The sequence below is a fragment of the Liolophura sinensis genome, chromosome 11, assembly GCF_032854445.1.
Source record: "Liolophura sinensis isolate JHLJ2023 chromosome 11, CUHK_Ljap_v2, whole genome shotgun sequence".
NCBI classification, from domain to species: Eukaryota; Metazoa; Mollusca; class Polyplacophora; order Chitonida; family Chitonidae; genus Liolophura; species Liolophura sinensis.
The window spans coordinates 20,208,275-20,225,342 of NC_088305.1; the positions used below are offsets into that span (position 1 = coordinate 20,208,275).

At 40.4% G+C, this 17,068-nt stretch overlaps 1 protein-coding gene across 1 annotated transcript; it reads right to left on the reverse strand.

The window, feature by feature from the left end:
- Window positions 1-1,237: 1,237 nt before the first annotated feature.
- On the reverse strand, window positions 1,238-16,208 carry LOC135477899 (secretin receptor-like). Its single transcript, XM_064758111.1, has 12 exons — window positions 16,141-16,208; window positions 14,085-14,195; window positions 13,231-13,367; window positions 10,109-10,203; window positions 9,648-9,816; window positions 8,552-8,708; window positions 7,886-7,946; window positions 6,964-7,033; window positions 6,444-6,535; window positions 4,314-4,458; window positions 3,262-3,303; window positions 1,238-2,189 (listed from the first exon to the last, which is right to left on the reverse strand). The coding sequence occupies exons 1-12, from the start codon at window positions 16,196-16,198 to the stop codon at window positions 1,665-1,667; spliced, it is 1,662 nt and encodes a 553-aa protein (XP_064614181.1). The 5' UTR covers window positions 16,199-16,208; the 3' UTR covers window positions 1,238-1,664.
- Window positions 16,209-17,068: the final 860 nt, after the last annotated feature.

The following is a 17,068-nucleotide window of genomic DNA, read 5'->3' on the forward strand; positions in this document are numbered from 1 at the left end:
GTATGTATGTATGTGTGTGTGTGTATGTATGTATGTATGTATGTATGTATGTATGTATGTATGTAACAAGCTGTCATACTCCTTACAGCGCATGCGCAGCTCTCTACCTGTCGCTTTGTATCACTGCTACCACTATACACAAGCTTGACCATTGGGGCCTGCAAGACGCGCGTACAGTTGTTTAGGTTTAACCTCATCACGTGTGTCCTACCGCGAAACTATTTAATCAGCCTTCATCAGTACATCTGTTTAAGGTTTTGGTCAGAATCATTGTGTGCATTCTCTAGATAAAGAGAATGCATGTGTATAAAGTATTGTATGAAAGGAAGACAAGTGGTCTTCAACAAACGTTAAAATGTGCAAACCGTTGTTGGGGAGTGTCGTCGAGAGCTTATTGTCAGACTCACCAAGGCCCCTCGAACAGAGAGAACGGGGGGTCTTCACAGATTCTTGGAGTATTGGTGCAAAATTGATAAAGGCATTCTCTGCGAATTAAGATCGGTATCAAACAAATAAGAAAGAGAATATAAACAAGTTTATAAATTAGAGGAAAAAGAAGGGAGGAGGGGGGGGGGGGGGGGGGCAGGGGCCTCCGTGGCTCAGTCGGTTAGCGCGCCAGCGCAGCGCAATGATCCAGAAGCCTCTCACCAATGCGGTCGCTGTGAGTTCAAGTCCAGCTCATGCTGGCTTCCTCTCCGACCGTACGTGGGAAGGTCTGTCAGAAACGTGCGGATGGTCGTGTGTTTCAGCCGAGCTCTGCCCGGTTTTTTCCACCATGATGCTGGCCGCCGTCGTATAAATGAAATATTCTTGAGTACGGCGTACAACACCAATCAAATAAATAAATAGAGGAAAATGTGTAGGTGAAACAGTACGCTTAAAAATGTGATAATTCTAACAGAAAGTCTGTTGTCAAAGTCATGCTAGAATGTATTTTGTTATTATGGTTTTGTTATAATATTCTGTCACATTCAATATAATATCTTGTTAGTCTAATGGAATCTTTACGTTGAATTAATGGAATATGTGTGTTATATTTAACAGAACAATCTGCTGCAATATCAGAAGATATTCTAGCATCACTCAGACAACAGGCTTTGTGTTAAAATTAACAGATCAATTTCTCTGTTCCGAAATGAGAAACAACAACAACAACAACAATTCTGATAATTTGTTACCCAGCCTTCTGAAGCCTGTAGATGGTATATCGTTGTAAACTAAACTGAGAAATGGCGGAAACATATAATAAATACTGAAACATTTATCACCGGGAATTCCAGTTACCTATAGCCCATAGCCTTTAGCCCATAAAGCGATTTTTAGATTTATTATAGGTCATTTCATAGTTTCTGGTTTTAAAAAGTTCTGTTACTTAGGTAGTCCAGATTTTAGTTCCATGTGCCCCCCTCCCCCCCCCAAAAAACAAGCTTTTTAGAAAGCCAATTTTCAGTCAAAACTTTTAAAAGTCAAGCTGGTTCTGACGGCATCATGTTTAATGATCTTGCTCAAGGCAGAGCTACAGCGCGAATATAAAATGATTATTGGTAGATTTGAAAGGCCCGATATTAAACTTTCTCCTAAGAACTGTTCAGCAAGACACAGTATCAGTTCCATCTGTACCCAAAAGTATCTGAGCTTGCACAGTTGATAATTTATTGTTGTTTTTAATCCACAAATGGAATAATCTCTTTTTCCAAATTGTCATCAATGGTTAATTTCTCGTGAGCCATCACATTTTCTGCGGGTGAGTTACCGCACCTCCGTAATGGTGGATGGACAGTCCTTATTCTGCTTTGTTCTGCACCGGTGTAGTCTTGCTCTGTTTCACGATTAGCCCACGACATTCCTGTCACCATAGGATGCATTTCCTCTTGCTCAGGAATGGTTTTAAACTGTTTCTTTTTCGTAATATTTGAATTTTTGTGAAAATCCGCACAGTTCAGTTTCCGGCACCAAGAGATTTTTCCGGAAACACCCGAAGAGCGCTCGCTTTTTTCCGTGGCGCAGCTTCCGTTTGCTTGACTGGTCACCGATCCCCTCTTGTCAACGGTGGAGTGGAGAGAGTGTAAAGAGCCCCTGGGTTTGGTCATGTAAGACGACACGGTGTTCCAGTAACTCCTATTTCGCCCGCTCCCGTGGGCTCGCCTTAAGTTGTATCTGTGCCATTTCTTCAGAATCTCCGCTTGAACCTGAAATATGAAAGCACAGAAACTTTCTGACAAATTAGGAAAACACAAAAAAAAAAGCAAAAAAAAAATGTGAGGGGAACTCTACTGTTTGACGTTTTTCGCCCCCATATCGAGCAATGATCTCCCGTTTAAAACTTAAGTATATTAGGATAATAGCTTCAAATCATAACAGGGGCCTCCGTGGCTCAGTCGGTTAGCGCGCTAGCGCAGCGTAATGACCCAGGAGCCTCTCACCAATGCGGTCGCTGTGAGTTCAAGTCCAGCTCATGCTGGCATCCTCTCCGGCCGTAAGTGGGAAGGTTTGCGTGCAACCTGCGGATGGGCTCCCCCGGGGGATTGACCCGGGCTCTGCCCGGTTTCCACCCACCATAATGCTGGCCGCCGTCGTATAAGTGAAATATTCTTGAGTACGGCGTAAAACACCAATCAAAAAAAAAAATAAATCATAACATTGTGCTAAACACAAGCCAAATAAATAAACAAATATAGAGTAAATAAATAAACTAAATTAAATGACAATGTGCAAGTGCTTTGTCATCAGTTTGTTTTAATTAGGAAATAAGTGCTATATAGACCACTAAAAATATTGCATTTATACTGTATATGGCGGCGTTAAGGAGTGCGTAGAGGAAACAGGTCAGTTTCCTGTGGAAACCGGGCCGTGAGGAAACCCCAGCCACTCGCATTGTACCTGCTAACTCTCCTGTCTTAGCCGAGTCTTATCCTCTTATCTTTGGTCAATGCCCAATCATTCATTCACTTAACAGTACATTTAGATTTATTTATTTATTTGATTGGTGTTTTATTTCACACTTAAGAATACTTCACTTATACGATGGCGACCAGCATTATGGCGGTAGGAAACCGAGTAGAGCCGTCCCTAAGGGAAAGTACACTTAAAGGTTTAAGATTGGAACGTTTTTACCCCAACGGCCTTTGGGGTACAAAATTACAGTATAATTCAAAAGTGTCCTTTCTTGTTACAAACCGACTAAAAGAACGCCGTGAAATCAGGAACTCTCTCTCACGCACACACAAAGTATTTTCAAAAATGGTGTAAAAATATACTCACCTCGCCATTCAGGAAGCAGAAGAGAATAGCCACGAAAAATCCCTGAATTGACAAGGTGATAATTTATCAACTTTGTCTCTTGGTGGAAAGTACAATGGTACACTTGATAAATTGAAAAGTAAAACGTGCAACACAGATTTGAAACTTTTACTTTGCTATAATGGCGGCGATCAAAGAACAAGTAGGTACCTACGCCTGTCTTTCGAGCAAATAGATAAAACAAGCCTTTAGAAAAATCCTGCCACAGCTCGCAGGTAATGAAGATGTCAGACAATGACACCATCTGCTAAATTAAACACCCTAACCGTCCAATTTACTGGCTAATGAAAAAAACATATATAACCTAGCCTTTAAGATATACCTCTAGGTCCGTATTTATCAAACGTCATAAGGCTTAAGTCAAAAATTCAAACGCAGCTACAACTAAAATGTTTTGCTTTAGCAAGTTTAAAATTTGTATACTGATTCTTTACAACAGAACAATGTACTCAGCACAAATTGAGTTATTTCCTGTTCTGAGTTTGGCTTGTTAAGGACATGCCATTTATGAATTACGTCTTAAGTTGCTTAATACATACAAGCCCTGCCTATAACACAACAAATGTTATAACTAAACATAGATGGTATAACATGTACGTTGTTTATACATCCAAGAACCCAGGCTATAGCAAGCAAGCTTAAGAGGGCATCGATACGAACATAGATATTTTCCCGAATCATTAAACTGTATGAGTTCACGGTTTCGCATTTTGAACGTAAATAAAGCCACGTGTTGCCGCTTGACCATTAAGTAAGCGGGGTTTGCCTATGTGGGCATTAACTTAGCCAGCTCTAGCTCTTTTCTGCATGCTGACAGTTTGTTTGCGTTCCAAGAACTGACCTACGTGTACATTTTAAGGCGACACTGTAAACTCGTGCACCTTTCGGCTTACTGTCGTCAGCAGCGAGTTAAAAACCCGACTGTGTAAAACCTCACTAATATTTTGTGAGCTTGGACTTGAACTTGCAATGTGGATTTGAAAAGATACTTATGGAGTCAGAAACATTCTTACCTGAAAAGAGTTAAAAAACATCTCAAAATAAAGCTTGACTAATTCGCTCCTGCCATTGTCGTCAATACGATCAGGAAGTCCTAGAAACACCATATAGTGAATTCCAAACAATGGGATCAAAACCAGCGTGGACTTGGCCAGCTTTCTGTAGAATAGAAACCGATTGACAGAAATGACCTAGAATTCTTATGATGCACCTCCAAAGAACATTATTCAGTTCCCAAACAATTCTTATCATTTACTATTTTCAAAAATTTAAAAATCTACATTATAGCAGAATACGGTGATTTGGGATTTCCCAAATTGTCCACATCGGAATTTAAGAGTTAAAAGATGATGATTTAAAAAAAAAATGGGGTTAATGATGTAAACAGTCAGTATTCTGAAGTCATAAAGCATGGGATCGTCTCGCAGAGAGAATATTATGACGATGCATGGAGAAGTTAGGTATAATCATGTTCAAAATTATGACCTAAGCATCCGGTGTGGCATACTGGAAATCAAAATAACCCATCTAAATTTATTGTTGCACAATTATGTTGTAGAGCAATATCTGGCAATTTTATTAGAAAATCGGAGATTTCACAATGCAGAAATGAATGTGTTTATCATCATTACTGTAGTGCGATTTGCTTAGAATACATAGACAACCTGCGGATGGTCGTGGGTTTCCCCAGGCACTGCCCGGTTTCCTCCCAATATCACGAATGAAGCCATTGTGACTTACCCTAATCCTACAGTTGTGTGTGAAACACTAGTTGTACTTGATTGTCCCGTCCAGTTGTACGTGGAAGAGTAGTTGTATTAAACTGTTTACACTGTGCGGTTGTATGTGGCTAAGTACCGTAATTGTATCTTACTCTAATAGTACAGTTGTATGCGAAAGAATAATTGCACTGGACTGTCCGTACAGCTGTACGTGGAAGAGTAGTTGTACTTAACTGGTAACACCGTACGGTTGTATGTGGCGAAGTACCGTAATTGTATCTTACTCTAATAGTACAGTTGTATGCGAAAGAGCAATTGCGCTGGACTGTCCGCACAGTTGTACGCGATCAGATTGATTGAATGATTTATGGCTTAACGCCACATGGGCAATATTTCGGCATAACGTGATCAGATAGTTGTAACTAACGCTACCGTACTTGAATGGTAATGCTTGTACCTGACATTACCATGGAGTTGTACGTGAAACCACAGCTGCACGTAAGTCATTGTACAATAAATTTGTACAAGACACTCCTACAGATGTAGCTCTAAGTGATTGTATAATATAATTGGACGCCACATAGTTCAGCCGTACAGCGAAAAAGTATCATAAAATGTTCGTGGTATGTGGTACATGACCAACGTGGCCTCCTGTCAAATTACCTTCATACCAGTACACAAACGCGTGACTCTAAATTTACTTGTACCTGACCCTACCTTTCAAGCGTACACGATAAGTAGCTGTAGGAAACTGTTTACCTATATGTACCTGTACGTGACAAGTAAGTGTGTGTGACTGCCTGTCTCCATTGTATACCTGTACATGACGAGTAGTTGAGCATAAATGACTGTCTATTTATACTTGTACGTGACAAGTGGTTGTACGTGACTGACTACTTATACCTGTACGTGAGAAGTGGTTGTACGTGACTGCCTACTTATACCTGCACATGACAGAGTATTTATGCGTGTCTGTCTACTTATACCTTTACGTGACAAGCAGTTGAATGTGACTGCTTACTTATACATGACTGCAGTTGTATGTGATCGCATACTTATACCTGTAAGTGACCAAGAGTCCTGCGTGACTGCCTACTTATACCTGTTCGTGACTGCCTACGTATACCTGTACGTGGCTGCCTACGTATACCTGTACGTAACTGCCTACCTGTATCTGTACGTGACTGCCTACTTATACCTGTACGTGACTGCCTACTTATACCTGTGCGTGAGTGCCTACCTGTACCTGTACGTGACTGCCTACTTATACCTGTACGTGACTGCCTATGTATACCTGTACCTGACCTCCTGTACGTGACTGCCTAGTTATACCTATACGTAACTGCCTACTTATACCTGTACGTGACTGCCTACTTATACCTGTACCTGATTGCCTACTTATACCTGTACATGACCGCCTACCTGTACCTGTATTTTTGGGCTTCCTGAGAATTTCCGGCGTTCAGTTTGGTAAACAACAACCTCACAATGTTGAGGAAAAATAAAAAGTTAACCTGGAAAGAAAAACAAAATAAGCAAGACAATACTCATGTCCTAATGAACTAAGTCATTATAAATAATGTTTACTAGAGACAAGTTTCAATCTTGTTGACCGGAAATCTTGCTCCCTCAGAGAGCATTGCGTTCACTCGATATGCGTCCTTCCTCGCAGCGGAATACATGTAGATCACTGTGCACATACTTAAACAGCGCGGAAATTGTATAAAAACTTTTAAAACTAATAAAACGTCCTTTCTCTTAGAACATGCCATTTTTTACCATTTACTGAAATGTAGAGACAAATCGAGATTCAGTGAACAAGCTGATAGTTCATTCAAACATTTTGTTTTCAATTTAAGGACCCAGTGGCACTCATCAATAATTTACACAATTTGAAAGAAATAATAAATATATTATGTCAATATTCTACTGCGAGATTTACCAAAATAGTAGCGACAATCGGCCCCCGCATGATCCAAAAGTAGCCGGGGGTTTGGTGTGTATTCCAGCATCTGTAAATTAGATATTAAATAATTGACTATAAAATAAGGCAAATCAGAGCCAAGAACACATTAGTGAGTCAAACACGGATATTCAAAGCCAAGTGCATTACCACTGTCAATCAGTTAAAAGCAATTTTATTGGCAATATATTCATTTCTGTTGGCCAGTTGTAAGAACTAATTTCTATAATCAGTTATTTTTAATACAGGTGGGTAGATAACATACCTGTCCGTGTCAAGATGCCCACAAAGAGAACGTAGAACGAAAAATTTGATACACCATACTGACGATGAATTATCAATTAACACCATAAAACCGTAATTGTATATTATGCACATCAAAGGAGTGTGTATTTATTTATTTATTTGACTGTTGTTTTACGCCGTGCTAAGGAATATTTTACTTATACGACGGCGGCCAGTATTATGGTGGAAGGAAACCAGGCAGAGCCTGAGTGAAACCCACGACCATCTGATAACGCATTACTCATGTATTGCAACTTAAGAACATTGTGGCCAATCCAGCTTGGACCCGAGTCGCCAGTGCGCGAAAAAAGGTTCTACGTCATATTCTTGGTGAAGAGGCTAAGTAACATACATGGAGTTTTCCTTAAATTTTGTGAAAAAATACATTTGTACATATAATATTACTTTTCCAGCTGGAACTCAGTTACAGTTTTCTACTAATATATTACCCTACAATCCAAACAAATTTTACAACAATTTTTTTTTAACTAACAGACCTTTCAGACTCAGGAAAGGAAAATAACTCAGTCATGCGATTTAGACCCAATGCAGGAATGTGCACTTACCATACAACAATAAAGACAGAATAACAAAAACAAAACTAAAGAATACTTACAGATCATTTTCCAAAAACACTCGAACAATGACCCAGGGTATGACGGAGAGTAACGGACCACCTGAAACATACGACTGTTTGATTGGATGATTGATTGATAGAATTATTCCCACATATGGATGTTTTCAGTAGCTCATAACATAATTTAGATATTTGATTAAACAAAGCATATGCTCAGTGAATTTACCACTTCATAAAATACTCTGTACATTGTTTATTCACACACGGCACATTTGTCTATAACCGAATTATTGCTTTCCTGTTGGATGTTTAACCATAAAGGCAGGAACTTCTGTGTGTATGTCTGTCTGTTTTCTGTCTGTCTATATGCACGCATGTCCTTCCATTGTCTCCACAACTATGCATCCGATCGACATCATATCTGCCGGGTGTATCGCGGAGGACTGAATTTGAAGGAACTCGAAAAATGGCGTGATGCATATGCAAATTAGGCTATGATGACGTCATAAATCTTTCGCTGGGCTTTCAACTAGCTATGGAATACATACTCTATGAAGTAGAGGCATGTCATTTACACCGAGTAGCAGGTATGAATCATATTCAGTGCACATGTCAACTTCACAGGAGGACAACAAAAAAAGCCAGCGCAAGTGTGACTGTCTAACAGTCGACACGCGCACGTCTCTAGTAGGGAAGGGGACTTACACCATCCAGACAGGATGTACCAACGGATACCGCTCTTCTCTGAGAAAACTCCGACTGTCAGGAGAGTGTGAAGGTAAAGACCCTCCACGAATATCCACATGTAGTTGGAACCTAGAATGTAGTTAAATATTGTGAAGAATAACCGGCATTCCCAGTGCTGCAAGGGAAAATAAAAGTTCACGTCAAACATAATAGCTTTGTGAATCTTATTCACTGATTTGGTTAATCGTTATGGTTTAAGATTAATTTCTGCCCAAAGGCGCGAAATGGAAATCATGTTTTCGTGATAGAATTGGAGTCATTTATCTATGTATCTTGTCCAAAATTGGGAAAAAAATTCAAAAGCAGCAAAACTTGTTCAGAACTGTCAGAAAAGAGATACTGGTCTGCTGAAAGGACGCCGCAATCGTATAAGTGGAAATTTATTGAGTATCAAAATCTGAAAGGACAAGATTTATTAATTTCATTGGTATTTTACGCCGTACTCAAGAATATTTCACTTCTGCGACGGGTTTGACGCACGGCGAGATAAATGATCGGTAAATTAATTTAAAATAACATTTTTCACAAGTCATAGCATAGAGTAGGGCTGTTTTTACTCGAAACTCCCCTATTGATAACAGCTTTCAACTTAGTATTCATGTGCACGTCCCCGGAGGCCTTCGTCCTTAAGACAACGTTGCAGAACAGCCCAGGAGATATTAATAAATATGTATTAGAGAAAGTCACCACACAAAATGCTGGTTATTATAAATAATCAAAGCTCATTAATTCCTGAAACATGCGTGTTATTTGTCACCGTGTGTCAAGCATGGTGAAACAGGTGAAGTACAATTGCTATCAGCGCTACCGCTTTGGTTTTACTGATGGTCATTTCTAAGAGCAAATGGTACTGGGGGAACGAATAAATCTACATTACACTTCTTATCATACTGTGATATGATTCACCCTGTCAATTAGATATGGGTAGTTCAGGGCCAATACGACATGGGTAATGGGTGGGGAGCTTCCCGCTCGATGTCTGACTGACGTCGACCTGTTACATCCGCATCGTTCAGGGCCATCATGACATGGTTAATAGTGTAAGACGACTTACCGGGCCGTCAGGAGAGAACTCAAGCTTTCCGCTTTCCGTCTCGATTACGTCAGACTGGAACCCCAAGCCTTGTACCAGTAGATTCTCTTTCATGAAGGACACGGCTGATCGGAGGATGAAGGACAAAAACAGGTTGATGTGAATTGTGTTACGAGGACAATGGAGTTTTCTGTAAAAATCAAAAAGACGCAGATATAAAGAGATGAAAAAACTATAAGGAATTTATTTATAGATCTGGTCCATTTGTGTGTAAAACGTTTCGAGCACCGACATGTCGTTAAACAACAAATAAATAAATGACTTCATTAATAAATAAAAAAAATATGAAAAGAATGAATAAGATATAAATAAATAATTGAAATTCTCTGGGTAAGTTATGTATTAGAGTGAGAATTACAAAGGAACGTTTCAATACAATGTTGAACAATCCAACGCATGCAGGTACTAAGTGTTATACTTACTTAAAGTAAAACATCAGGAACACAGCCAAAACCAATGACACCATGGAGATTCCGTACCCTATGTTATAAATCAAGCGTATCCTCCACATGTGGGCCTGAAAAAAAAATCATACATTTTATTCTTTTTATTGGTGCTTTAACGCAACAATTAGTGATGATTCATTCATAACACAGTGGTAATGCTCGTGGCTGGCTGAAACCTTGTCAAGCCCGAAAGAAAAAAATAACAGCATCTAGTCAGGTAAATGCGGGTGAAATAGCGAGAGCGGGGTTCGAACTTGAGACCTCATTAATTCATGACTAGTTGTCTTTCAGGAGAATTCATTAAAATTCATTCGTCAAAATTGGCATGGGGTCCTCATTGCATGTAAACTTTCCTTTCATGTGGAACTGACTGATGTCCAGGTTGAGGTCAAGAAAATTTTCAAGTATATATGCTCAAGTATATTCCGGTGGAAGACACCAAGGTAGTGAGATATCGAGTTTCTGGTTTGCTCTCACTGAGTGGATTTGACCCCTGTCAGTTGTTTGTCAGTATTGTGAAAAGTTTCATGGGTCAGCATCTATCAGGACTTTGAGTGGAATTTTTTAATCCATTGGACAAGGATTAGGTCCGGAACGTTAGGCGCTAACAGATTGGGGCGCAGTGCTGTAATTTATTTATTTGATTGGTGTTTTACGCCGTACTCAAGAATATTTCATTTATACGACGGCGGCCAGCATTATGGTGGGTGGACACCGGGCAGAGCCCGGGGAGAAACCCACGACCATCCGCAGGTTGCTCACAGACCTTCCCACTTACGGCCGGAGAGGAAGCCAGCACGAGCTGGACTTGAACTCACAGCGACCGCATTGGTGTGAGGCTCCTGGGTCATTACGCTGCGCTAGCGCGCTAACCGACTGAGCCACGGAGGCCCCTCGCAGTGCTGTAAGGACAAACGTTAAGACGTCATTAAGTAAATGGAAAATTCATTGTGGATATTGAGTCGTGCATAGCCTTTATGGGTCAGAAAAGTCAGTGCAAATCTCCCACTCACCCCATCCCGTTCGTCACCGTTAAAAAAACAGAGTGTTTCTTTTAACATAAAATATTGGCTTAAAATATAAATGAAGCAAGCGAATAAACACTTGACTGCATATTTATCACCATTAACTAAAGTATAAACCATTCCTTTCATCATTTTAACCGAGGAAGTGATAAACTCACAGGGGGTTCTTCTAAACTAAAACGGTCTACTTAAGAAGCGTTTGTGGGGTCTGTGTGTGATACAGGCGTTATTGTCCCCACCCTAACTATTTCATCTTTTAAATGATTTAGAGAGTGTTTACCCACTGATGTCTCCGAGCTATGGTTGTGTCTCACTGATAAGCTTAGTACTTGTAAGAAGTATGCTACAGACGAACACTGTAGTTCAAAATATCTGTCCGCGTACGAAAATAGTGAGGGCGATGATGGTTTTGAGGGGAGGGTTGGCTGAAGGCATGTAGACGCACCCGCGGGTCTTCGTTATCGCAGGCGGAGTCTTCCAGACCCGACACCGTTAGGTTATCTCTATCTCTGACCCGATTCGCTCTATTCATGATGACTAGAACATAAACCCTTGTCATATGTGTCGTGGGACAGACCGCTGTTTATCAATCAGATGTTATCCCGCACAGAGCGGGAAGAGGCGAGAAGTTAACATGGTGTACGTTCTCTCAACACTGATATCAGAAAACACAAACCTCTCGTTCCATGTGTCTACAAAACAACCCCAAACAGATGAAATACGTGCTGCCACTCGCGTTTGACTGCTGATGTCATGGGGCCCCCTTGGCCGAGGTGGTAAGCGCCAGCGCGGGGCAATGGCCCAGTAGCCTCCCACCAATGCGGTCGCTGTGAGTTCAAGTCCTGCTCATGCTTACTTCTTCTCCGGCCGTATGTGTGAAAGTCTTCGAGCAACCTGCGGATGGTCGTGGGTTTCCCCACGGGCTCTGTCCGGCTTTCCTCCACCATAATGATTTCCACCGTTGTATAAAAGAAATATTCTTGGGTATGGCGTAAAACACCAATCAAATAAATAAATAAATAAATCATTCAGGCTCAGTCAGTTCTAAGAGGGTACATGTTGTCGAGACCATTTTTGCGTTATGTATCGGTACACTAAATATTGAGTCGATACCAATTAAATAAATCTGTATTACTGAATGTAAGAATGATTACGCCACTTTGGCAAAATTAAAGCCATATACAGTGACGAGAACATTCTTAATCCAGGATTTTGCTTGTTACATGTCGTAGTGAAGAAAAATCAAAGATTGCCGCATTCGTGATATTTCTTATTACTCAAATCAACTCAAGAATCAAAACTACTGTAAACTTCAAGAACAAAATGGACATTTTCCAGGCGGACAAACTTTCGTGGATAAATTTTCGTTAACGTATGATGTATCCTATATGACCATATCGCTTTGAAAACCGAAAGAGCGCTATTTCGGAAAACAACGATACAACCTAGATGAAAACAGGACAGTGTATTTTCACGAAATGGCTCTCGTTGTTCAATTCCTGTGTTCTAGGCGTCAGGCGTGCTAATGGATATACTCAAGACTGGTAACAAGCAGTTCTCGAATTTTCGAACCTGACTTCGGATGATATTTCGGTTTTTCGGGCCACATTAGCTTGAACTCTATTTATGACTTTTCTGATGGTGGAATTTCACTGTATAAGCATCATTAGTTTTTGCATCGCCTCAATTGATGCTTTTACGAACTGTGACAATAAGTGCGCGACAGAGGCATCTGGTGTCAGACTAGAATTATATAAAGTTAAGAAATTCGAGTTTGAAATCTCACGTGGATGTCCTGCTTGGAATGGCCTAGCACTACTGAAAACTGATTGATCACTGTTTCTCTTTTGCACTCTACCGAACTTTCTCAAATGTATATTAATTCTAACTTTCTCAAATGTATATTAATTCTAACTTTCTCAAATGTATATTAATTAATTCTGAATGTTCCATATTTTGTTTTCAGAGCCAGACGAGTGGGAATACGACTACCGAATTAGACGCTTGTATGTGAAATTCTAGACTTACCTCTGAAGAAACAGAATAAAAGTACGATGACAGAAAAGAACTTACGGCCACCAACTCGGGGATGTCAAACACGTCATCTGTGGACTGAGGGACAGTACAGCTGGAGTAATTCGTCCACGATTTGTTACTGGAGTGCTTCATATACCAGGAGCCGTCCGAAAGGCATGCGCGCGTAGCTCTGGCTGGAGACACAACATCAACAACAAAGGTACGATAGCTGATTGGTTGGTTTATTGACTGATTGATTGGTTAATAAATTGATTAATTGAATAATGATTTGATCGATCGTTTAATGGCTTCCTCAAGACGTTTTCACTAAACCCATGGCGGTCAGTTTTACGGGTAGAGATAACCGGATGGCCCGGGGTTAAATCACCAATCAAAATACTCAGGCACTTTCCCCCAAGGGCTCCTCGACGATCGTGTATTCTCATCCCCAAAGGCCACCACCAACAGAGAGGGAGAACAAATCCACACAGTCACTGACCAAGATCGGGTTTGAACCCACATCTCGTGTGTCCATTCGATTCAGCCATAGTCAGCTTCCCATTGGGCTTCTATATGCTCTTGTCAACAGATAGCTAATATTGGCAGAGATAGACACTTGCTGGCCCAGTCGTTTAAGACGTCACGGGATGACGTCTTCGAATCCGGACCCGGTATAGGTCCGGCAGCTGCGTAAAGTGAGGTGGTTCGTCATGTACCTAGCGAAGGGCGGTGGTTTCTTTCACCCATAGACCTGACCAATATCCTGTAAGTGAAATATTCCTGAGAATGCTGTATAACTTCTATCAAACAAACGGATGAATATATTAATTTTGGGGTAAATGGCCATAAATAAAGCAGTATTGGGTTTGATATAAGGTGAAGCGGAATGGTATTAAAAAGAGACCCCTCACCGGAAGTGTTGAAGCCGTTGATATACGCGGGGCAGGGTTGTGTGGCGGTGACGCCCGCGGGGGTGTCGGGCCAGCAGAGGATGAGGTCCCACACCCTGCTGCAGTATGTACCTGGAGGACAGAAATAATCGACCATGTATCGCGGGTATTGCTAAATCAGACATACCTGATAAATAACATAACTATCAAAACAACAACGACATGTTTACAGGTGTATAGTGTGTGTATACTTGGTATTAAAGCCAAATGATAGAGGTGATAAGCCATAACAGCACTATTTCCCACATAACCATGGCAACACAGTGGTATATATTCCAAGGCTGTAGGAATCTATGCGTCGAAACAGACATTCGTATACCAGCCGTCAACCAACAAGGACGTTCCGGGTAAATAATCGCAAGTCTAATTCAAAAAACCACGTTTAACACAAATTATCAAAGAACTAAAAACTAAAAAAAAAAGTATATAAAGTACGAAAACTGGACGGAATACATACGGAGATATATGACTGCAAAACTTCAGCTTGATACATAAAGTACTGAAATGGTGAATTTGTTAATTTACGATCAATAATATGCACACAGAGAATCAGCGATGGAACATCCTCCTTGTGTCATTGTGCTCTATATACACGTAAAACTTCAGGTCTCTGAGATAACACCCCTAACATTTTGTTTAACATTGATTGCATTACGCAATAAACAAGTCAGGAAAACAGTAATTTACTAATTTGTAATTAGTTTGTACACACCGAATCAACGATGGAATATCCCCTCTCGTGTTATTGTACTCTACACATATGTTCAAACCCTGATCTCAATACTTGCAGTACTTTTTAAGACACCCCCTCTAACATTTTGTTTAACATTGTTTCCCCTGTTATTGGACGCCTACGCGGACGCTCCTGGTACGACGTAAACTACCTGCTAAAAGTACGAACTCAAAAAGAATAATAAAGGTTGCATGTTATGTTAACAGTAATCCAGGTGTACCTAGGGAAACAACCTGGCATATATATTTGGTAGAATATTAACAGTATTCTAGGCATAAAACGATAACGGTATATTTAGACAAATCGTAAAATGGCATATTACGCGTATCGCATTTGTATATCGACCTATGCGTCGAAACAAACATTCGCATACCAGACGTCAACCAAGATGGACGTTCCGGGTCAATTATCAAAAGGCCAATTCTCAGAATGAAGTTGAACACGAAGAAAGCATTTAAAGTATGAAAATAGGACACAATCATGCAGACAGAAGCAGTCAACAGTTTTGATTGATGTTGTAAAGAGGCAAAGGTATGCTCTAGGCGAATGAGTGAAATCTGTATTCAAATCCTGTACCATACTTGTATATGTATGTCAGTGACACTTTCATTGCAACTGTTCATATATCCAACGTGGCGATCTAACTCAACACGATGAATTTACTCCCCTAGCCCAGGGTAAGCGGAATTAGACATAATCATGAAGCAGAGTGCCAGAGATTCTGGACACACTGCACATATTTATTTACTCATTGAATTATACTCACTGTAAAACTTAAGAAACTTAAAATGAAGGCGTTTGATGGAATAACCTTGACACACTAGTGTTTGCAGTAATAACTTGTGACCTTGATTGAAATCTTCACACAACACACAGGATCTAACAAATGCTACAAGGCGAGATATGTAGACGCCAAATGCAGGACCCTTCTTTATATTACGGTCCAAGTAACGATAATTTACAGCCTTCAAAATTGAAACTATCCCTCTCGTCCTACAGTCTGTGTAAAAGGAAACCGTTTTGGTAATTTGTGCAAATATAGGTCCAGATAAGATGTATCATCTGGGGAGTCTGTGGTTTCCTTTACTACCCCTAGCCCCGGGTTAAGTGAAGTTAGGCATCGGGCATTTCGTAGCATTTCATGCATATCGTGGTGAAAAATTGGTCAGGCCAAAAAAAAAGTTATATCATTCAGGAATATCAAGTACAGCGGTTTAATATATTATGAAAACAACAACAACAACAATGCACGGTATAGAACTGTATCATAAATGCTCAGCTTACCGTTCCTGAGAGAGGGCGCCAGCATCATGCTTTGTGCACAGTCTATCGAAGCCTGCATTAGCCGATCCTTCTGTTCCTCCGGGGATATACTCACGATATTCTACAACAATAAATAAATATTTACAAATGAAAACGAGGTTCTGTTCAACTTATATAAAAAAACTGAGCTAGCGAAATCTTCATGTCCCCGAGTGATGTGCGGAAAAATGCGGGTAGTAAGGCCGAAAATATTTTTTTTCTTTTCGCCCCTTTGCTACCCTAAAGGATACATGAAACGCTGTTTTTTTTTCTTAATGCGGAGTATATGATGTAGCCTAACGGATAAAAGTACAAAAAACAACATGTCAGTTGTCTTCTTTGGGCATAAAACAGCTTTAAACCACAGCTTTCCCTCAGATCCCAGCAGAGGGACATCAGAAATTATGTAGTCGGTTGTGGTGACCTTAATGTACAACCCCAGCGCTGGACCTTCCAAACTGCAAATGAATGTTTTTATGCCTCCTGAATCGATTCCGATCGTTTAAAGCGTCGAACACGGAAGAAAACGGTAAAATATGGTGATCAAACATCAGAAATTCTACTTCACTACGATCGAGCCACCGTTGACCTTTTACAACTATACTTTTACAACTAATTTTGAGATTATTTCATGCCCAGGTTTGGCTTTGTGACTGTGGTAACATAAGGCAGGAAACTGTAAAGTTATATAAAGCCTGAAAATGCAACAGACTGAGAAAATATGGACCAGATCTCATCAAAAACACCCTTTGATTACGGAGGACTCGGTCCTAGTCGTATGAGACTTGCTAATCCAGTCATGCCTACTGAAATAAAAAGGCCGACGGACGAGGCTTGTAACCCCTCCAAAAAGCCAAACGAAAAAGAAAAGAACTCCAAATGTTCACTCCCTAGATGCAGAAGTTACTTG